The sequence below is a fragment of the Sceloporus undulatus genome, chromosome 4 (assembly GCF_019175285.1).
Source record: "Sceloporus undulatus isolate JIND9_A2432 ecotype Alabama chromosome 4, SceUnd_v1.1, whole genome shotgun sequence".
Classification (NCBI taxonomy): Eukaryota; Metazoa; Chordata; class Lepidosauria; order Squamata; family Phrynosomatidae; genus Sceloporus; species Sceloporus undulatus.
The window spans coordinates 115,580,007-115,604,585 of record NC_056525.1 but is presented as its reverse complement, the minus strand read 5'-3'; the positions used below and the strand labels follow the sequence as shown (position 1 = coordinate 115,604,585).

The window sequence follows — 24,579 nt, the reverse complement described above, 5'->3', positions numbered from 1 at the left end:
GACTGCCAAAATAAAGCTGCTTCGGGTCTCTTTGGAGGTATGCTGTTTAAATGATGCATGGGTCCTACGAGTCTGGAGGTCGCGCTAAAGCCACACTCCATTCCTAAGCACTGGAGTGCAGCTTTGGTGAAGCTTCCGGATTCTTAGGATGCATGCATCATTTAAACAGCAACCTCCAAAGAGACCCGAAGCAGCTTTATTTTGGCAGTCTGTAACAGGCCACTGTTCCCCAGTCTTGGCTTAGGTGATTTTAAATGCACATGGGTAGATACGAGCCCCAACCACTAAATGAGACCTTTATTCTGACTCCAAATATGAAGTATGGAAGTAGGACAGAGAGTGGGAGAAGTTCCTCATCACCATGCCTTAATTGTGTTTAAAAGAATCTGTTTGGCCACTGTGAGAAAAGCGATATCAGAGAGTCAGACCTTTGATTTCATCCAGCTTGGCTTTTCTTGTGTTCATAGAAATACCTGTGCAGCACAGAGGCAAGAGCTGTAGTGAATGTACTCCATTTCAGCTTTCAGAAAAGCCAGGTGAAGCACCACAATTCAAAAGATTTTTAAAGGTGGGGGGAAGCCTTCAATATGTCAGAGAATAGTAATTTAAATAAAATGACTTGTTGCTGCCCGATTCATTGGAGCACTGTGACTTGATAACTTCCAAACTCCTTCATAATGCAGCAAATGAGGGCTATTTCAGGCATAATTGACAAATTAAAAGAAATTCCCAGTCTGTAAGAAAATGACATTTGTGGCAATTTACAGGTGCCCAGGCAGAAACTGTTTTAATAAATGTAGACAGTGGATACAGTCCTCTCCTATTCTTCCACTCTCTCTTTCTCCAGGGATACAAATCCTATCAAATTTAAAGACAATGCAGATTATTATTTGAGGAGTAAATGAGGAAACATGCTGAGTTTCTGAAGTTACTAGGGCTGTCAGCTTGTTGTAGAGGTTTCTAAATAAAAATGGATGGAGTATAATATCACTGTAGGAAAATCTTGCAGGCTAAATTGAACTACTTCATGGGTTTAGTCTGGCCCATGCTCCATAGGTTCCCCATCCTAAACTCATAAAAACAGCAAATACATTTATAGAGACAACTAAATGATAGAGACAGCTAAAGAAGAGGCTAAATGAAACATCAGGACTCACTTTGCTCTACCAGTACAGTGAGCAAACCCAGGATACAAACTCAGTGCAATATGATTACAGAAGAATCTGTACAGCAGATTTAAAGTGTTTTAAACAGTCATGCCTCTTCCAAGGTCATACAGAGAATCTTAATTCTGGAAAGATGAGCTAGGCACTTTCAGCACCAATTGCAGCCCTCAGCAATCTGCACTTTCAAGGTTCTTTGAGGTAGACTGAGACATAAAAATGATATAATCCTTCCATACCTTAATAGTGTAAATAGGGCCTGCCCAATATACTTTAATACCTGAGGCACACCCCAAGATGGCACCTCTTTTTCCATTCCACATACAGAGCATAATGATAGATCAGAGCTGGCAATGGAAGAGAATCCTCCAGTACTCCAGAGGCATGAGACTAATTTAGAAGCAAGTTTTATTGCAATGGGAGAGAGTGCAGGAGTAACAACCTGGAGGCTGCTATTGCTGCTTCGCCTCCAATATCTGCCCCCTGTGGCAGAAGCCTTACTCTTTCTCATGGTCAGACTAACCATGATTATAAAAAGTAAAGGTATTCCCCCATTGACAAGGTTGTCTAGTTGTATCTGACCATAGGGGGCAGTGCTCATCTCTGTTACTAAGCCAAAGAGCTAGCGTTATCAGAGAGTACTCTGTGATCATGTGGCCAGCATGATGGCACAGAATGCTGTCTACTTTCCCACCGAAGTGTTACATATTTATTTACACATGCTTTCAAACTGCTAGGTTGGCAGAAGCTGGGACTAGTGATAGGAGCGCACCCCATCATGCGGCACCTGGGCCTTGAACTGCCCACCTGCCGATCTTGCAATCAACAATGTCAGCATCTTAACCACTTGAGCCACTAATTATACATGTAGTCAATATTAGGAACAAAGGATGGAAGCTGAGTTATTCAACAGGAATAGGTTCTTGGCAAATTTAGTTTTTTGATGATTTGTTTTCCAAAGTGTATAAACCGCCAAAATCTTTGGCACATAAAGTGTATCATACAATTGAGGCATACCTTTTCTGAGCTTAAATCTTTCCCAGCCGTTAAGCTTGCCCTGACTTTAGTGTCTATCAGATTCATTGTTTTCATTATTCATGCACATATTTCTGTGCACATGTTTCTAAATGGATACATTTTGTGCACCTTTTTGAAATGGAAATACTTTTCCTCCATTCCATAGGTGCGTCCCCGCCTAAATATTTGTTGTTTTCTGCATGCACAGTTCACAACATTTTTGAAATTAAGGTGCTAACAGGGTAAACAGAGAGCTGGCATATGACCAAAATGATTTTTTTTAGCCCATTCCAAAACAGTTAACAAAGGAAGCAAAGAGACATCCTCCAGGAAGATGTTCTACAAGCATGGGGCCATCACCTAGAAGGTGCTCATTCTAGTGTCTACTGTTCTAACCACTCTCAGTGGTGGGCCTGTCATCTGTGGCATCTAGTGGTTTGCATGTCATTGGGATGGTGAATCCATTGTGGATTTCACTCTTAAGGGATGTTATCCCTATCCTCAGAATTGCTTCTGCATCTTGGATACCTCCTATAAAGGTCAGAATAAAACATAGAGCACTGACATATCAACCACCAACCAATCCCTGTAAGCAGTATGCAAGCATGTTTTCTGGGAACTGAACTAGAAATATATAAATCTGCATTTTTTTAGCTATAATATTTTTTTCAATTAAAATATTTATAAGAAGAAGAATAAGAATGTGTTGTTCACCTAGTCGTGAAAGTTTGGGATGCACAGCTCTAAGGTCATGTCTAGCATGGATTGCCACTTCATAGTCATGTTATTGCTTTGCAAACTCAAGATTAGCATGCGTACTGTGCCCTTCGCATCCAAGGACATCTAGGATTACGTACCTCTGCAAACATATGAAATTGTATCGATTTTTCTCCCTATAAGTGATTTTTCCAAGTTGACCCAGAGCTGTTGTACATTTACAAAGAGACCTGTGACAGAGGAAGAGCAATGTTTCAGAAAAATGGATTCTAAGTACTGTTCAACAGCAGTGCCTACATTTACTACAGTATTTACTGCTGCTGCTGGTATCCTGTTAACTTCACTGAATAAACTGAAGACATACTGATATACTTTTGAAATGCTTGTTGTATGCTAACTGGGGCATTTGGATCAAATGCAATATAATTCTCAACTGAGTATAACTTACTCCTACTTCCTTACCATATAAGCTTTCAACAATGCAGTAGACTGTCTTAGGAGAATATTGCTTCACTGATGATATTTAAAGAGAGGCTAGAAAACCACCTATTAGGAATGCTGTTGCTGGACACTATTAAAGATCCTGCACAAAATAGGAGTTTGGACTGAATGACTGCCTACAAAGTCTATCCTTATAGTAGTAGCAGCATTATTTATTAAAAGTTGTTTGAAATTGCAAGACTGAATGAAACATCGAGCAGGAGAAAGGACTGTCTATTCTGGGTTTGACATTCAAATGACAAGGCTGTAACTCAGAATCCAAACAAGCATTAAGGGGAATGTATATTCCAAATGCTTAACCCATTTTCCCTCCCATAATCATATTTCTAAGGAATACTAACATCTAAGGCCATAGTTACCTTCCTAAAATCAACTACAAAATGAAGCATGCTACATGCATGATACATAGGTGAGACAAAATCATATGCCATGGTAAAGTGATGTAGTTCACTACTCGGGAAAGCGGTTCTTGAAAAACATGGCAAACATGTTTAATTTGTCTTCCTGTCAAATACAGCTTTCCCTCACCTTTTGCATTTTTTAAAATAAAAAAGTTACTTCTCTATGAGCAGAGGAAAATAAATAGATCATTTCCTCCATGAGTGGAAAACCAGCCTGAGGGAAAAAGATGCTGAGCAAGTGGCAAAAAGGGTAAGAGTTAAGCAAGAGGAAAGTGAAATCCCAAATAGAATATTTTTAGGGGAAGAGAGTGCAAATTAAAAGTTATTGGATTGCTGAAAAGCATTTACCTCTTCCAAGCTTTTTTTCCTGGTGTCTGAAAAGCAAAGCATCTCTGCCTGGACATTTGCCATTGCCTTCCCCTGAGGTTGAAATCATGTGACTTTCTGAAGGCAATCAAGTGGGTTTCATGACTGAGGTGGAAATCGAACCCTGGTCTCCAGAATCATAGTCCAGCACTCAAAACACTACACCATACTACACTGAATGAGACTACGGGTGAAAGGGATCTGGGAGTCCAAGTAGACCACAAGTTGAACATGAGTCAACAGTGTGATGCGGCCGCTAACAAGGCCAACGCTATTTTAGGCTGCATCAATAGAAGTATAGTGGCTAAATTAAGGGAAGTAATAGTGCCACTATATTCTGCTCTGGTCAGGCCCCACCTGGAATATTGTGTCCAGTTCTGGGTACCACAATTTAAAAATGCCGTGGAGTAACTGGAGCATGTCCAAAGGAGGGCGACTAAAATGGTGAAGGGTCTGGAAACCGTGCCTTATGAGGAATGACTTAGGGAGCTGTGAATGTTTAGCCTGGAGAACAGAAGGTTAAGGGATGATATGATAGCCTGTTTAAATACTTGAAGGGATGTCATATTGAGGAGGGAGCAAGCTTGTTTTCTGCTGCTCCAAAGACTAGGACCTGGAGCAATGGATGCAAGCTCCAGGAAAAGAGATTCCACCTCAACATTAGGAAGAACTTCCTGACAGTAAGGGCTGTTCGACAGTGGAACACACTCCCTTGGAGTGTGGTGGAGTCTCCTTCCTTGGAGGTCTTTAAGCAGAGGTTGGATGGCCATCTGTTGGAGATGCTTTGATTGAGATTTCCTGCATGGCAGGGGGTTGGACTGGATGGCCCTTGTGGTCTCTTCCAACTCTATGATTCTATGATTCTATGATCTATTTTTTTTCAGATGGACATGTGTTTTCCCTCCCACAAAAAGAGACATTGGATACAGCAGCCATTCCTATGGGATAGTGTTATTCTGTCTTTCCACTGTCCTCAATTTAACCTTAGGTCCATCTCTTTTACGAGCAAATTTAAGTTTTTCTATTTTTGATGAAAACTGAGAATATTTTTTCCTTTAGTTTGCATTTCCCCACAGTTTAATAGGATGTGGGTTTATTTTCTGTGTGTCACATTACAGCCATCAATGTGACACTAAGTGGTGCAAGTCGGAAATTCATTTGAAAATATTTAAATATAGAATGTCAATCAAAAACCTGTTATTGAGTAATTGATGTGCTAATTGCAATGTTCCTGTTATCTTCAGCTTGACGATCAATCAGAAAGAGAAAGCCAGCATTAACTTGTGACAAACAGCACAACGAAACATGCCAGTAAAGTGAGTTCATTTTTATGGTTCTCTCTCTCTCTCTCTCTCTTTCTCTCTCTCTCAAACCAGACAGCACATTAAAAACGCAGTAGGCCCTTGGTATCTGCTGGGGTTTGTTTCCAGCCCCCCCCCCCCTCATGATACCAAAATCAGTGGATACTCATGTTTTATTAGATACAATGGCATAATAAATGGTGTCTCTTATATAAAATAGCAAAATCAACATTTGCTTTTTAGAATTTATATTTAATATTTAATCTATCTATCTATCTATCTATCTATCTATCTATCTATCTATCTATCTATCTATCAGAATGAGGTTGGACTGGATGGCCCTTGTGGTCTCTTCCAACTCTACGATTCTATGATTCTATGATTCTATCCCCAGCATATACCAAGGACCAACTGTATTTTTATGAGATAGATAGATAGATAGATAGATAGATAGATAGATAGATAGATAGATAGATAGATAGGGCATAATAAATTATGCCCCTTATATAAAATGGCAAAATTAAGGTTTTTTTTTGGGGGGGGGTTGGAATTTACATTTAATATTTAATCCAGATAGATAGACAGAAAGACAGACAGACAGACAGATATTTTTAATATTTTCAAGTTGTGGATGGTTGAATCCATGGATAAAATAATCCATGGATAAATAGGGATAACTGTATATTCTCTAGTAATCAACTTGGACAATTTGAAAGTCCATTTTCATTTCCCTTTATTTTGGTGAACCATCACTTAACCCAGAGATGTATTATACACCTAAAACTACACAGCTTTCTCCATCTTCCTCTCCAGTTATTGTCTTGCAGTCAAGGCAGTGACTGTTCTCTGGTATTTCAGAACTTACCCTTTCCCACTGCATATCTTCAATAATGTGATCGCCTTACTAAAAAAAAAGGCATTTGGGCAAATGGACGTCAGTTAAAGTGAATGAGGAAAAAATAATGCAGTATGGGCAGTGCCCCATTATGGCACTACCTTTCCACAGTAGTGGGGTTGAAAGTTTCTGTGAAGTAAGAAGCTGTGCTGATGACAGCATTGATACTGATATGCTCACTTGACTCAGACAGACTTTGCTAACGAACAGGAGACTACGAGGATTATCACACAGCTAAATAAAGCATCTTATCACTGCTGAATTCAGTCTTCATTCAGGCTGTACACATATTATCGCACAGCTTTTCTCCTCAAAACCAGCTCCAATGCTGGTTTCTGAACTCACTTTGATGGCCATTTTTCAATATCGGAAAGCTCCCGACTTTGAAAAATGGTTGCCGAAGCAAGATCAGGGACCAACATTAGAGCCAGACTGTACCCAGATGGTGGTTTTGAGGAGAAAAGGCATGAGATAACACCAGCATGCATCCTGAATGAAGACTAAATTTGGCGGTGGTAAGATGCTTTATGTAGCTGTGTGATAATCCCCTAAGTGTTTCAAACTCTTACTGGGAAGCAGCAGTAGGGTGACACTGGTGGAGGATCTCTCAGAGACAAAAGCAATGGTACCATAACTAAAAAAACAGGGGGGATAATATTAAGAGTGGGAAGAGATGAAGCAAAAATGGTCAATGGATATAATGCAACACCTAACCAAATAATATCAATAAGACCTCAAGGGAAACCCATCAATATAACCATAATCCAGTTGAAAGATTCTGTTGTGGAATCCAGACGAAAATTGATCACATCCCCAAACAGTCTTTCTTGTTAATCATAGGCAATTAGAACACAAAAGTAGGAAATAGAACAGGACAAAGAGTACAGGAGAAGATATAAGATCAAGAAATGAAAGAGGAAAGCAACTGATTTTTATATGCCAACAATTTGTTCACTGCAAACATATTCTTCAATTAATCAGAAGAGTTAACTGTATAATGAATGTCACTTGAAAACCAATATAGAAATCAAGTAGACCAGTTAATTGGAATCAGAAGATGGAGATGCTCTATTCTCTCTGCAAAGACAAGGTAAGGAGTAAATTGGGGCACAGACCATGAACTGCTAATATCAAAAACTGGAGTAAAGCTAAAGAACACTAAATCACTCATCATGCCAAAATACAACCTAAAGAACATTCCTGTACAATTTAAAGATAATGAAGATTTTTCACACCAGCTCAGAAGCGCTGGTAAAATGTTGCTGGATCATTGAGGAAGCATGCATGTGTGAAAGCCTGGTGCGCTTCCTCATTGTCAGGGAATCATCAATTCCCTCTAGCATTACTGAATTGTTCCAGGAAAGGGAATTTCCTCTGGATGGAAACTTTGTGTTCAGAGGAAATTCCCTCTCCTGGGACGATTCACTGTTGCTAAAGGGGAGCCAATGACTCTCTGACAATGAGGAAGCATGCCAGGCTTTCATGCACACGCTTCCTTAACGATTCAACAATGTTTTACCAGAACTTCTGAACTAGTGTGACAATTTTCAATGTAAACAAACAGTTTGCACTATTAAGCCTAATTGATTGAGACTGGATGAATTCTGAGAGAAGAAAGCAAAAAAGATACAATGCACATCCAAAAAGAAATAGAATCCTCATTGGTGACAGAGGAAACTCTTCAAGCAGTTAAGATGAGAAGCAAAAGTAAAAGATGCCAGAAACAGAATCAGAACTCTGAATGCAGCTGTTCAGTGACTTATACACAAGGATAGAGAGAACTACGATAATAATCAATGCAGAGGAATAAAGATGACAATAAAAAAGGAAGATGAAATGTGAAGTCGAAGGCTTTCACGGCCAGCATCCATAGTTTTTTTGTGGGTTTTTCGGGCTATGTGGCCATGTTCTAGGAGAGTTTCTTCCTAATGCTGGTGAAAAGTCATGAAGAAACTCTTCTAGAACATGGCCACATAGCCTGAAAAACCCACAAAAAAACAAAGAAGATGAGACTTCTTCCACAAGATTCAAGAATTCAAAGGGAAATTTAAAGCAAGATTGGGAAAGCTATATGACCACCATGAGGAAACGCACTGCATGTCAAAAAGAAACAGAAAGATGATGAAAACAAAACACAGAGGAACTGTATGAAAGAAATTCAAGGAAGAACCATTTGAGGATGACTCACAATTTTAGACTGTGAAATGGAAGCTGCACTCAGAGCACTTGTGAAAAATAAATCCCCAGGAACAGATGGCACACCAACAGAGCTGTTACAAGCAACAGAGAAAGAATTCACTCAAGTTCTACCTAAAATCTATCAACAAATATGGAAAATAAAATAATGGTCTATGGAATGGAAATGCTTAATATGCACTCTTCCCCCCAAGAAAAGGAAAACCGGAGACTGCCATAATGAATAGACCATTGCATCTATCTCCTACACAAGTCGAATGATGCTCAACATTTTACAACAGTGACTTTTTATATAAATGAAAAAAATATATGAATTAGAGTACAGAATTTGATTGCATTGATCATGACAAATTATGTAACACTCTTAAAGAAGTGGGTGTGCTACAATATTTTATTGTCCTATGTACTTGTACTCAGGACAGGAAGCCGCTGTCAGGGCATAATATGTAGAAACAGAATGGTTTCCAATGGGACAAAGTGTCAGGCAAGGATGCATTTCATCAACCTATCTGTTTAACTTGTATGCATCATACATAAAGCTGGATTAAATTTTGAGGAAGGAGGTGTGACAATTGGAGAAAGTAACACCAACAATTAAAGATATGCTTTACCACTAGATAACACTTCAGGAAAACATCGGGATGATTAGTGAGGAAAGTCAAGCAAGAAAGTGCAAAGGCAGATTTACAGTTGGAAAAAAGGTTCACAGATTATTTACATAATGTTAAAGCAGCTGATGAAGACATTGAAATAATAGAAGATTTTTCCATACCACTAATCTGAATAGGGATTGCATCAAGAAATAAGACGACTAGGGCCACAAACAGATGGGCCAAAAAAAACCCAAAACTGTGGTGGAGCCATACTGGCACCAATTGCACCAGAGCAACTGCACACAGCCAACCCTGATCCAGGCTGCCACTGTGGTTTTGAACCAGGCCAGCAAAAGGAGCAGTTTTTGCCTGTTTCTTTTTGGCCCAGCTCTCTGTAAAAGATGCGATCTCAGCACAGTTTCTGGGTGCCTTCAGGGTGTGTGTCATCTAAATGCTATGCAAACCCAGGTGGAAACTAATTCATTTGGCCCATCTGTTTCAGGCCTAGGACTTGGAAGCACATTTACGGACTACAGAAGATCTTCAAGGATAAAGATATATCCATGAACATCTAAGTCAGCATTGTTCATGCCATCATATTTCTGAATTCTATGTTGTGAAAGCTGGACAGTGAAGAAAACTGATAGGGAGAAAATCAATGAGGTGCTAGAGAAGAGTTCTATAGATACCACAGACTACTAAAAAGACAAATAAATGGATATTAGAACAAATCAAGCTTGAATTTGACTCACTAAAAAAGACAATAATGCTTGATAAGTTAGGAGCCAATAGGAAAAGAGAAAAACCATATTACAGGTGGACAGACTCAATAAAGGAAGCCACAGCTCTGAATCTGTAAGACTTGAGCAGTGCTGTTGATAAAAGGGTGATAATAGGATCATCCTTTACCTCTCTTGCACCACAAACTTAAGTTGCTTGGAATATTTCTGTATCTGCCACCAGAGACATATATTATACAGTTGTTATACAAAACAAAACAAAACAAAACAAAACCAACAAAAAGCACACCTTGATTTTTCCATTTTATATAAGGGACATCATTTTACTATGCCATTGAGTATAATGGAATTTGAGCATCCATGAATTTTGATATCCACAGTGGTCCTGGAACCAAACCCAGCAAATAGCAAGGGCCCATTGTAATTGTGTAGTGTGAAAGGGCCCCTGATTCCTGTCCCCCAAATGGTAAGCTGGATCATAGCTGGAGATCATGACTAGAAAAACCTGTGTGTTAACTAAGTAATATCCTCATTAGCATGAGGGACCCTATAACCCAAAAATTGGTGGGAATGCTTTCTAAAATCTCAATGACTTCATAATTTTCAAACCAGCAAGTGTCAGTGCTGACAATCTTTACCAGTTTTATTCTTCTATTAGAGCTTTTTCAGCTATTAAAAACAACTGGGAGTTGATAAATAAGCTTATTGCATTGCCCTCAGGGATGTGATGGGGGCAGAACGGAAGGAAATGGGATGGGAATGGAAGGGGGCCAGGGATGCCTTTTACCACACACGGGAACGCTGCTGCCGGAAGTTCCCATTCCATTCCTGATCCGTCCCAGAGGAGGAGATTCCTGCGTCCCTTGCCCCCTTCCATTCCCATTCCGCTCCTTTTTGTTCTGCCCCCATCAAAATCCCCAGGGGCAATGCAATAAGCTTAAAAGTTTTCATCAGTGTTTTGTCCCATTGTTCTTTGAAAGCACATGTTCCCACACAGCCTTCAAAACACTCCCTACCATACATATCCTCAGTTGCTTTCTATAGTACAATTAACTACTATAATCATTAATTATGTAATCAGAAATTCATTTTATTTCTTAACCTTTACTGGGCTCTTCAGCATCATATGTTTTGCATATTATTTTAAAGCAAGCAAAATGTGAGTTTACCATGTTAAAGCCTCATGCTGTTTTCTTGACTTTGCCGGTCTTTTGAGTTCCTTTACGGCAATGTCATTTTATATATTGTATTATGGCACACAGTTGTTCCCCCCTCCCAATTGCATAGTGCCCCAATAGTCTAGGATTTTAAAATCTTGGATCTTGTATAGTCTTTACATATATGCAAGTATCCAAGTAACAGTGCTATACAGTGAATTTTGGCTTGACTGCCTAGTTCCAGTTTACCAAGAAGTGATCCACAGGGGTCTGTTCCCCTGTTTTTGGGGAAGCATCTGGCTATTTCCAGCCCCTCACCTAAGTGGTCCCCATTGCAACTGGCAGAAACAGCTTCCCTGTCACCATTCCTCCTCATGTTGGAAATCACTTATGAGAGCATGGGGTGAGAAGGATACCTGGTTACTTACCTGGGCAACAGGGGAACAGATCCCCATTGACCACAGTATTTGCTTTCCAGTAAGTAGAGATTATAAAACTTTAATGATCCCTACATAGCCCCTAATGACTCTGGAGACCAGGTTTTGATTCTCAGGTCAACCATGAAGCTCACTGTATGACCATAATAATAATAAGAATAATAAGAATAAGAATAAGAATAAGAAGAAGAAGAAGAAGAAGAAGAAGAAGAAGAAGAAGAAGAAGTTTTATTTATGTTTTCCCGCCTCTCCCGGTGGATCAAAGCAGGATTACAGTCAGATTATAAAATTCACCAACAGTAATTCTATAACAATGTTAAAATCACAATATAAAAAGTCATGCATTATCTAAAACAAGTTAATATAATACAATATAACATTGGCAAGTCACAAACAAAAAACAGCTACATTTATATACCGCTTCATACTGAACTAACAGTGTCTAAGTGGTTTACAAACAACTGTAAGTCACTATGGCGGGATATAAACCGCCATATAGTACGTATTGTATACGTACTAGGGTTAGGAAGGGGCGGTGCTTCCGCACCCCCCCTAACCCTAGTACGTATACAATATGTACAAGATGGCGGCGCCCCTTCCACATGGGCGCTGCCATCTTTACGTACTGGACGCATAGCATCCAGACGTGTCGTGGCGCCTATGATGTCGCGAATGCGCCTGCGGCGCTTCGCGATGTCATCAGTGCGCCGCAAGAAGAAGCTCCGAAATGGAGCTTCTTTTTTGCTCCGCGCGGCAACCGCGCGGTTTGGCTGCTGCAGCTCCCGCGCGGAGCAAATGGCGCCGGCGGGGAAGCGTCGCAAAGCGGCGGTTTGTATCCCGCCATGCTCTCTCCTCAATGGAAGGTAATTACAAACCTCCTCTGAACAAACCCTATGATAGGTTTGCCTTAGGGTTACCATTATTTATTTATTTATTTATTTACGGTATTTATACCCTGCCTTTCAGCCCTATGTCAGAAACAACTTGAGGGTACACAGCACACAACAGACATAGCCCCTAACTAAGGGGCTACATAGGGATCATGAATACACAACAGTCATGAGTACATAACTCCAGATAATGCATTTGTAACTGCCATGCAGGATTATAGCCCCTTTTAATATATAAAAGAATGGTTCTAACACAATGGTAAGATTCCTTTAGCCCTTGCTCTGTGATATATATCTTCAAGGAAGCTATGGGCTCCATTAATAATAAACATTGCTTTCTAGGGAGCTGCCTACTTAAAAATAGATGGCTGAACTATTGTAGAAGGCATTGAAATAGATTAACAGCTCTTAGACAGACTGCATAGTCAAAGACTTATATAATGAATGTGTTGGGGGTGTCAACAGGATTATGGATAACTCCTCTGATTCTCAAGGAGTCTATGTGCTAGGCCTGGTGGTACATACATCAAAGCCCAAGGGAATGCTTTTTTGGAAGCCAAAAAAAAGCACTTAAAATTATTAACTAGTTTGGAAAAGATCTTATTCTGCCCTGACAAGCTCCTAGATTTAGATAAATCTGACCTGTGCTGAGAATATATTGAGCTAATTGGATTTTTTTTGTACTCTCTCAGAGATGGGGTAAGAAGACAGCTTTTTCCTGACACAAGCAGGAAACAAAACTGGGGGAGAGAAAGGAGGAGATTCTATTATGTTTTTAACAAATACTTAATCAAAATCTAGTTGAGAACCAAAACTGAGAAGCTAAACCATTTTTAATACAGGTAAGAAAGTGAAAAATAGCCCATTTATCATCCTAGTGTTAGCATAATAACCTTTTCAATGGCTCTAGTAGTCACCTGCTAAAGGAAAGTAAAAAATTAATGGCTATGCTGTTCAATGTCAAGGAGGCATTCAATGATTCTCCACTGAAAAATCAGTGATACCTCACTGGTGCTTTTTGAACTGTCCATCCAGCTACATGTTTTATTAATAATCTTCATCAAATTACATTCTGCTTCTTCATGCTCTTACAGCTGCAGCCTATACATGTCCACTTGAAAATGTTCTAACAATTAATTTGGAGCTTATACTAAATGTATGCACAATTATAACCTTGGCATTGCTGATCCAGTACAATAGCTAGGAGGGAGAAGTATAGATCCCACCCAAAGACAATCTACAGCCTATATAAGCAAAAGATTGCAATGCTATTTTCAAGGGTAGATGTTGTTTCTACAGGTCAGCCCCTAGGGAAACAATGGCGTGGATGGAGTCTGTGGACACACTATTGGCCAATAAAGGTAAGAAGTATCTATGCAGGAAAAGTCATATTGCTCAAATGTGTACCCTATTCTTCCTCACAAGAGCTATGTACAGTCACCCCTCCTAACTTGCAGAACTGAGATCTGCGACCTCAAATATTCATGGAGGTGCAACCTGTGCTATTTCAAATGGTGTGCACATCCAGCGCACATGCCTGGGCCACACACACAGGGGCACGCCCCATTCAAGCTTATGAGGCTTGTATATGCGCAAGCCTCCATTTTTGAAGGGGGGGGGGAGAACGGATCACCCACAAAAATGAAGGGCCAACTGTATACACACCAGACCATTTTCCAGCCAGTCAGTAGGAGAGCTAATATTCATTTGTTTTGTCGTTGTACATGAGGAAAAATAATTGCCACTGTTTACACCCCAGGGCAGAAAAAGCAACTATTTTGTCTCATTTCTTGCCTTGTATTCTCACATTCCAAAGTCTTTTAAGAAATTATTCTACATAGCAACATGAGGGGAGAGGTAGAGCTGAGTTTTCTTTGAAAAAACTCTGTGTCCTCACAGCCATTTATAAGATTGTATATACAAAATAAATAAATAAATAAATAGCAACCTTGCACCTCTAAAGTATTGCACAATTTTTGTGTAAATTATATGCTGTACTATAGGAGACAAACATAAATTCAACCTAGACAATCTGGAAATTGAAATGGTTGAAGATTCCTCATACTGTACCTTGGGTCAAAAACTGAACAGAACAGAGACTGCAGTCAAGAGATGAGAGGAAAACTAAGAATCAGAAGGGCAGCCATGAAAGAGCTAGAAAAGATCCTAAAGGGCAAAGATATACAACTGTGTACTAAAGTTAGAATTGTCCAAGCCTTGCTATTCCCCATCTCTATGTATGGATGTGAAAACTGAAAAGTGAAAAAAGAAAATAAAAAGAAAATCAACTCGTTTGAAATTTGGTGCTGGAGAAGAGTGCTGAAGATACCTTGGACAGCCAAAAAGATAAACAAGGGGTTCTTCAACAGATCAAACCTTAAATCTCCCTGGAAGCCAAGATGAACTACCCCAAGAAGCCAAACTGAGGATGCGGTACTTTGGTCACATCATGAGAAAGCATGACTCAGAGAAAAGACAATAATGCAAGGAAAGGTTAAGAATAGTAGACACAGAGGAAGACTGCATGACAAATGGCTGGACTCAATTAGGGAGGTCACAGCATAAGTCTGTAAAATTTAAGCAGAGCAGTGGAAGACAGCAAGTCTTGGAGATGTCTCATCCACAGGGTCACCACAAGTCAAGGGAAGCTCAAGGGTAGACAACAACAACAACAACAACAACAACAACAACAACAACAACAACAAGAAGAAGAAAACAGCAAACTTGCATCCAAAACAAAAACAAAAACTGTGCATGGCTGTCTGGAAGCAATGTAGTTTTTAAAGGCAAAGCCTCACAATTCTCACACAAAAATGTACATGTATTTTTGTACAAAATAACTTCCCAAAATGAAGTGTTAGCAATACAGGATAAAACTGATGAAAATTCTTATGCTGTCTCATTCTCCAACTTGGTTTTCTGAGTTCTGGAAACCTTTTATTTTTTTTCTGGCCACAGAAAGAATGATAGCAAATATTCTTTTTATCACTGTCAGGCAGTTAAAAAAGTAAATCGTCAACAGTAGCACTGTACATTTGTCTTCATGTCTCAAGCCAAATCTGCAGAGCTGTAGAGGCTGAGATGTTGGGTTGGTCTCCACCACAGGCAAAATAATGATTTTAAATGGCTCTTGCACTCTTCTAAATGACCACACATGACAAGATTTCAAGGTCTTTTGAAACAAAAAGAAATAAACTAAGGGTGCATTGTTGTTGTTGTTGTGTGCCTTTAAGTCATTTCTGACTTATGATGACCCTATCATGAGATTTCTTGGCCAGTTTCTTCAGAGGAGGGTTATCATTGCCATCCTCTGAGGCCGAGAGAGTTTGACTTGCCCAGTGTCAACCAATGGGTTTACATGGCCAAGCTGGGAGTCAAACTCTATTCCCAGAGTCCTAGTCTGACATTCAAACCACTACACCATGCTGGCTCTCTAAGGGTGCATCTACACTGTAGAAATAATTCAGTTTGGCACCACTGTAAGTGTTATTGTATCCTAAAGAATTTGAGGTTTGCAGTTTTACAAGGTCTTTAGCCTTCCCTGCCAAAGAATGCTAGTGCACTCAAAACTACTAATGCCAGGTTTCTGTAGGATGCAGCAATGACAGTTAAATGGTGTCAAACTGCATTATTTCTACCATGTAGATGCACCCTAAATTTAAAATATTTAGGCTGTTTTGATTGAGTCAAGAGATATCCATGATCATAAGGTAACACACATTTAAAAGACTCGCACATATTTTGAACAGAAAAGAGCTTAGGTGGAGAGAACTATCTTAGAAGACACATTTTTATATCATACAAGTGGGAATGCCTCTCCTTAGATGAATCTTGCCTAATCTAAAACATTAATTGGGTGGGAAATACTTCGCATATAAAGGGGGGGGAGTGTTTAAAATGGATTAATTCTAGAGTGGGGATGTTAATTTTCATTTGTCTCATTCTTCTGACCCAGAAAAGGAAGTATAGCCCCATACAGACAGGCCAAAATAAAGCTGGAAGTATGCTGTTTAAATGATGCATGCATCCTAAGAGTTTGGAAGCCACACCAAAGCCACACTCCAGTCCTATGGGGGCTAAAATTGTTTTTCTCCTCACTGTTCAGACAATGAAATATTTTCTGCCTGGCTTGGAAAAGTATGCACATGTGTCAAGTGTGTACATTTTGCACAGAGACAATTTGCTCAAATTTCAGAACCTTAATCCAAAAAAGCACTTGTTTCATTCTCACACTAGAGGTGAGAAACCTGTGGAGATTAATGTAATCTTCATTGGCTGTGTTGTTCTGTCAAGACAACATATTTTATCAAGACTGAGTAATTTAGAACAATGTCCTCACATCCCTATTCCAGAGTGATTGTGAGGATATAATCCAGAATCTTTTCTGCTGAGGGAGAATTTGAATCATCACAAAACACAGGGATATTATTTATATGCAGATTTGATCAATGATTTTACTAATAAACATTCATGGCATAAATAAATGAGGATGCATCTACATGTAGAAATAATAACATCTGTCACCACTTTAAATTCTGTAGCTCTATCTTAATGGAATCCTGCAATTTGTAGTTTTGCAAGGTCTTTAGCATTCTCTGCTTGGAAAAATTTATAATTCTTCTTACATAAAAAAAAAATAGGAAGGGAAAGTCACATCCATCACTAGCAGTTTGAACTGATAAACGCATCTTGACCTGCTCACATGCTCATGTGTTACTCACTGAGCTTCCTCCAACAAAACTGCTCTAAGAAAATAATGAAAACCGGTAGAATCATTTTGTGTTGTATTCCTTGGGATTTGGAGAGCTCAGCTTCTCCCACCCAAACTGTTTGCAAGTTTCTCATTTTCATGCTCTTATTCCTGCAGATGGACTGGATGCGTTTAGGGCTTTCCTGAAGTCAGAGTTCAGTGAGGAAAACATTGAATTCTGGCTGGCTTGTGAGGACTTCAAGAAAACAAAGTCAGCAGCTAAAGTTGTCTCTAAAGCTCAAAAAATTTATTCCGAGTTTATCCAGGCAGATGCCCCAAAGGAGGTAACCCATTTATACATTTTCTCACAGAGCGGTTGAAATCTACTTGTGGGTTTTTTAAAAATTACATTGTGTATATGTACATTTGATCTCTATATAAGATCAGATTGGGCAGAGAGGGCTACTGGCCATTCTGGCTTGAGGATTCTGGGAGTGCAATTCAAAATAGCAGTGTTTCTAAGCTCCAGGTAAAAACCATAAAACCACCAGTCAGCTAGACAATATGGCAGCTACACCTTCCTATTCTTTTCTTTGTCACTGTTTTCTTTTCAAGCCCATTTACCTGTGTTTTAATTTAGGATAATATGTTTGAAGTAATAGTAATATTAAAAAAAATACACATTTTACTTTGTTCTAGCATAAAAAGACATAAAGGAATCCGATAGCACCTTTGAGGCTGATTGGGGTGAATAAATTTCTAACATACACTTTTATGGACACGATCTACTTTATCACAGAGGTTTACGATGTACTGTCCACCGAGGTTTCATGGATCCTTTCATGTTACACAATTACAGCACTATGGTTGCACCTTAACCACCATGAAAGCATCTCGTGGAATCTTATGATCTGTAGTTCAATAATAATAATAATAATAATAATAATAATAATAATAATAGTTGTTCTTCTTGTTGTTATTTCTTACCTCTCTGCATGGATCGAGGTGAGGAACAACAACAATTAACAAACAACGTCAGTTAAAACATTTGTTTAAACACACATCAATTTAAATGTAAACATATTAAAACAATCCACACTTAAAATTTAACATTTAAAATTCACAGTTTAAAAATCATCAGGATAAGCCTGCCAGAAGAGACTGAATTTAAATGCTATTTTAAATTAAGACAGCGTATTCAGCTGTCGAAACTCTTTTGGCAGGTCATTCCACAGTCTGGGGGCAGATGAAAGAAAAGTCCTCTGGCTGACAGTTGTCAACCTAGTCCTGGTTGATTGGAGTAAATGTCTTCCAGGGGACCTGAGCATACAAGGCAAATTATATGGGAGGAGGCGATCTTGTAGAACTGTCTGGCTGATAATTCTGAATGTCCTTCTCTAAAATGTAAATCCCAAGATAGCAATAGCGATAGCAAGTACATTTCTATACGGCAGTGCACTTAAGCACTCCCTAAGCAGTTTACAAAGTGTAAACTAATTGCCCCCAACAACCTGGGTACTCATTTTAGTGAGTACTAAGAAGGATGAGTACTTGGAAGGATGCAAGCCTGAGTCGAACTTGAGCCCTTGGCTGGTATTGAACTTGCAACTTTGTGGTTTGTGAGTGCAGTACAGGCAATTAACCACTGCACCACCATAGGAGGGAACCATTGGATTTAAAATGAAATCATAGTGCTATAACTGTGTATTGTAGAATGGCCTCATGTTTCTGATGAAGAGAACTGTGATCATTACCATATAAGCCCCATTCTCACAGCAATCACACCAGTTTTTCCCCCAAAAATGGAAACATACTGAATTAGCTATCACCACACATCTTCTCAATCATATAACCGAGGCTGATGCTCCCATCATGAGACTCTTTTACATGGGAGGCTTACCCATGAGTAATCATCATCACCTTGAAATCATCATAAATCATGAAAGAAGTATGATCAGGGTTCACACCCCCAAGCGTTTCTCTCATGAGTAAATCATCATGGAGACACCATTTGGCAATAATAGGAAATCCTGTTATTGCCAAATGGCATTTCCATGATGATATACTGACAAAAGAAGAGAGTCCCAATGCCCCCAATCATGCTTCTTTCACAATTTATGACAATTTCATGGCAATTTAGTTACAGGTAAGCCTCCTGTGTGAAAGAGTCCATGTTCTCTTCCTGACTCTCCCTTAATCTGTCTGCCTGCCCTATGTCCTACCCAGCATGCCTTATGGTTATTTTTTAAAAATTGAAGACGAAGGCTTTCATGACCGACATCCATAGTTTTTTGTGGGTTTTTCAGGCTATGCAGCCATGTTCTAGAAGAGTTTATTCCTTTAAAAAATATTTTCACTTTTTTCACACATTTCCAGAACTCTGCCACTGCAAGTTAACTTTGAAAAAGAAAAGAAAAGAAATAGGGGCAGGGGGAGAAATAAAGGGAATCAGGCTGGTTGGGAATAGTGAGGAAGAAGAGACAGGGGAAGATGAAGGGACACTGACACCATGTGACTGCCAATAATGCAACTACCTCAACAGTGATGTTTCAAACCTGGGGACTTGTATGATTAGGAGGTCACTGGTGGGTTTTTCCTGTCAGTGAAAAAAGACGCAGCATCTACAAGTTAGGGATACAACAGCTATATGTCAGGGGTAGCATCGTGTGATAAGTATCACCAAAGCTGCTTTTTTTCTGTTCTTATAATGGTTGAAAGCGACATGTAACCCTGTATCTGTAAATGTTTACCCCATTTTTTTTCCTTTCCACTTAGTGTCTACTGGATTCCAGTAATAGTAATAGTGACTGGGGTGAGGTTATCCTGGGGAAGATGAGTCCTGCCAAGGACCAGATTGTCCTGGCCCCACACTTCTCTGCTTACCATTGCCCACCATAATCCAGGGGAATTTATTCCATTCCACTTTTATTAGAATGCTACATTAAAATATGATAACTAACTTTTGTGACTCAAAAACCCCAGGTGTACTTGTAAGTTCTGGCAAGGGTTAATGGTTCATTTCTCCCAACAGAAGCCTTTTGATGTGATGAAAGTTAAAACATGTCCTTTAGGATCCTCCTGTCATACCATGCCATTTGATCATTACATATAAAAACAGTTTTTAAATTAATTGGCTGGTTAATTACTTCTGTGATATGCACTCCCACACTGGCCTTTTTACAATGATGTGCTGCCTTTTGATAATGGCAGTATTTTAGCTGTAGATGTGCCTTAGCTTTTGAGAATATATTTGGAGGGGGGTGTATTGAAATACTTAGGAATACACCAGAGAGGTAAAGCATCAAGACTAACTTTAATCATGAGGATATAACAGCTGTGTGTTATCCCCAAGCAAATAAATACAAGATCAAGGCACCCTAAAAAGTCCATGCACAAGGATAAACTATTGTCTGCTTTTGACATTAGAATTGCCTTGCCTGATTAGACTGAAGCAGTTTGTGTACAGAAGTCTCTCCTAGGTATTGATAGGATTTTATGACTCTAGCTTCATGTCTCATGGCAATTGTGTTATGAAAGCTAACAACAACACTTTGAAAACATTTGTTCTCACACTTTTCGTACAACTGCACTGCTTGGAACCCCACTCCACCTCCGATATGAATAACTTCTTTATTTCAGTTTTGGCTTTACTGTCATCAGGTGCCATGAGAGGGCTTGGTTCTCCTTCCTATCCCCTTCATTATTGCAAAGCACCCTAACTCCATGTCTGCTGGTTTATATATTTCTAATTTTGTTGTGTTTACATTGTTTAATTTTGCATATTTTTAGTTTTGCTGTTATTTCACATAAATGATTTTAAATGATTTTTTAAAATTTTGTCATTTGGTTACAATTATGCAAACACAGCAATGATTCAGGCACCCTCCTACCACATGACTGTTGTAATTCTGGAATTGAAGTAAAGAGGCTTTTCACATCATAATAACCTGTGCTATAATAGCAAGATTGAGAACTCATTCATGGATGTTGCCCATCAATGAAAAAGTGCACTACAGTAACAGGATGGCAGCAGGACAGACACAATGTCATGTGATAACTAGAGGCTGTTATCCTGACAAAATCCCACCTTTTAGCCTCATGTGTTAAAGTTCATAGTCATAAAAAGTCACCACCACCACCCATGTCATCTAACATTACTGTGGAGAAACTCTGGCCTTCCCAATGTTATTGAATTACAATTCTGATTACCACAATTATTATTTTATTTTCATCCCTCACCCCTTGCCATATTGACTGGAGCTGATGAGGATTTATTCAACAATACCTCAAGGAATGCACATTCTTCTAACCTGGTGAAATGGAACCACCAGTGCCCCATATATCAGTTCATGCATTCCTGGGGTCTACTCCATTGAAGCCCATTCACTTCAATGGAGGAAGACCCTCAACATGTACACATGGCTCTTTATTATACTACATATGTTGAAAGTGTGGAAGAACCAATACAACATGGTTACTTCCCATGGTGAAGTGGTAAGGTAAACAGCTACAGAGAATGTGGGAAGGCACAAAAGTTAAAAATTTCTTCCACATAAATATATTCCCCTCCAAGAGGAGAAATATTTTGATGGGTCTTAGGAATGGGAAGGTACAGATAAAATAGCAATTAATATTCAGAGTCAATAAAACTATTGGGATTCTTTGCCTAGGAATATACAAACAGATTGACTGAGAAGTTCACCCATGATTCATTCCAATTACTGCCTGTTCATATTTACAGTGGGCCCTTGCCTTACATAGGGAATCCGTTTCGGACCCCCCCGCATAAAGTGAATTCTGCCTATCCTCAAGCCCTATTCATTTGAATGGGACTCGTGTGCGGTGGCGCAGGAGTGTGCAGGGCGCCACGGGTGTGCGCCCCATTCATTTGAATGGGACGTGCCACCCCTTGTGCCCCGCGTGCTCCCCGCAGCTTGAGCGCATATGCTCAAGTCCATGTAAAGCTCGCCTGCGTATAACGCGGGTGCACTGTATTACGAAATAACTTCCTGACAAAGAACTGTTAGGAAATAGTGTGTTTTATTAAAACTATGATATAGTAATACATGGCCATTCAGTAATTGGATCAACCCATAGTGGTTTCATTATATTGAATTTTGATTCACTGGACCTCATTTTTATGTTTGCTTCTGAGCTTCCCAGTGGTTTCTGGCAGGCTTCTCTTGGAGACATGAACAAAATCACCCTTTGCTCAAATACAGAGCGGGAGTTCTAATGTTCGCAGGAGCATAATGAAAGACATCAAAGACTTTAAAGAGAAGAGTGGAGTTGTCAGGTCAAGGAATTGCCATTAAAACATGGATGAAGGGTTTATACATAGCGAGAGAAAGTGGTTTGTTCTGAACACCCAGAGCAAGCTGTGCAGAACATAGTGTTTTCTAGCTATACATTACTTTTTTCATTTAATAAAACATTTTGATACTGCTATTTGACCATAACAAGGGTCACTAAAATGGATAACAGAACAGAAGAATAACAAAAATTGAAACTCAGACCATAAAATCAAAAAGAGAAGAGGTAAAACCTTCAAACATACAGCAGGAACCATTAAAAGCCAAATGGAATCAAACTGTTTTCACTGCCAACCTATACGCTATCAAGCATGGGGTTCAGTGTGCAGGATTTCCTCAACTGGGCTGCAGCCACAAAAAAAGGGGGGGTCTTACATTGTCCTTGAGTGAACTTTGATAATTGATATTACTTTTCCCATAGGGCGGTATACAAATAAATATTATTATTATTGTTGTTGATTAACTTGAAGATTTCTGCTTACTTTGAAGCATGTGTGAGTGCGTGTGTGTGTCTTCAAGTCATTTGTCAATTTATAGTGATGCCATTTGGATCATGTGAGAAACCTCAAATGATGTGGAAGGAAGGACCCATGCTGTAGGTCCTCAAGGATGCCAACATTACCTCTCCTGAAAGGTGGGCCAATGAAAGGAGGGCCAATGGGGTAAGAGTTTCATCATAGGCTCCACATACATACTCTGGGGTTTCTCACATTATCTGGGTGTGAGAGGAGCAGCACAAGTTCCACATTGCAAAGGTAACTTAAATATTGTTCTATTCTTTATTTACTAGATATAACTAGATATGACTTAGGATAAAGCTGCTAATTTGGAAAATGTAGAGAGATAGGGTTAAAGAGTATGTGTACTGAAACCAGATTCACACCCTGAAAGTAAAACAACCAAATGCTTCCTTTCCCATAGCATGTGAGATCTGATAATTTTTTGTCTATTATCTACCCAGAAAATCTGATGCATTTTTCAAAATTATTATTAAAGAAGGAGCAATGATAGATGGTTTTCAGGGTGTGAAACCAAATTAAAATAAGTATTCCATAGTCTACATAGTGACAGCATGACCTTCCTGCTACTTTGGATGAGGCAGTATATTTTTGGAAACAATTCAAATTGTGTTTGTTTCTGGCTCCCATGCAAAGCTTCAGATCTTCAGTAAAATAAACAATTTATGTCACTGTATTCCCTACAGATCAACATTGACTTCAGTACTAGAGACCACATCACCCAGACTATTTCTGAACCAACTCTCCAGTGTTTTGATGACGCTCAGAGATTAATCTACTGTCTGATGTCTAAGGATTCTTTTCCACGATTTCTAAAGTCAGAAGCTTATAAGGAACTGGTTAAAAAGCAACAGAATCACAATCAGAAAAGGTGGCTACCATTTTTGTAAAGATCAAGCTCTGAAACATTTTTTTTAATTTCTTAACACAGTCTCTTTCAAAACTAGATATAACATCATGGCCAGATTGTGTTGTAGAGAGTAGGCACCACACTCATGCTTTGACTTACAGACTGAAATTCAGTTGACACAATGCCTAATTTTACCGTATATCATAATTAGAAAAGAAAGTAGTAAGGATAACTTTATGTTGAAAGAATTACAATAGTTTTTAGCAACCAGGATGTCAGTTCTACAAACCTAATGCTGCTCGCACAAGACTCTAGCTATTAGGATACTTACATGAAACCACAAAAATTAGCTTCTGATTTTTTCACCAGTTGACAACTCTGCCTAGAAATTACATGGTGAAACAGAGCTTATCACACCCACAGCCACACCCACTATTTATGATGAGAAGCTGTCAGTGCTGTTGCTTATGTAACCACCTGTAAGAAGGAGGAGTCAGCACACTCAAAGATGCCCTAAGATTTTCAGTACACATATAGATAAAGGCTGGAATCCCGTATGGGAGATATGTATGCATAATAGCACCATACTTACAGTGATATGCAGTGAATCCCAGCCTGATCCCAATCCCCACTTCTAGGCAAGCAGCCACTGCAGTCAATAGGAGCCTGTTCACCTGTGGCTCAGAAAGCATCTGACTGCCATTTCCACCCTCTCTCTTGGTGTGGACAGACAAAAGCAAAATTCGTGTTCCAGTTCCCCCTCTTGCTGGAGATTGCTTGCATGGGACTGAGGAACATCAGTCAGCTACTTCTTGATCAACAGGAGAACAGACTC

The 24,579-nt window shown here is 39.3% G+C and overlaps 1 protein-coding gene across 1 annotated transcript; it reads left to right on the top strand.

Moving 5' to 3' along the window:
- The first annotated feature begins 5,470 nt into the window (after window positions 1-5,470).
- RGS21 (regulator of G protein signaling 21) lies at window positions 5,471-23,784 on the top strand. Its single transcript, XM_042464720.1, has 4 exons — window positions 5,471-5,481; window positions 13,659-13,735; window positions 17,242-17,408; window positions 23,581-23,784. Exons 1-4 carry the CDS (start codon window positions 5,471-5,473, stop codon window positions 23,782-23,784), a joined length of 459 nt encoding a protein of 152 aa, XP_042320654.1.
- The last annotated feature ends 795 nt before the right edge of the window (window positions 23,785-24,579 follow it).

Excerpts from the sequence above, each read along its gene's own strand:
- RGS21 (XM_042464720.1), top strand. Across the intron at positions 13,736-17,241 it reads CACACTATTGGCCAATAAAG|ATGGACTGGATGCGTTTAGG; the intron begins GTAAGAAGTATC and ends TTATTCCTGCAG. Across the intron at positions 17,409-23,580 it reads AGGCAGATGCCCCAAAGGAG|ATCAACATTGACTTCAGTAC; the intron begins GTAACCCATTTA and ends TATTCCCTACAG.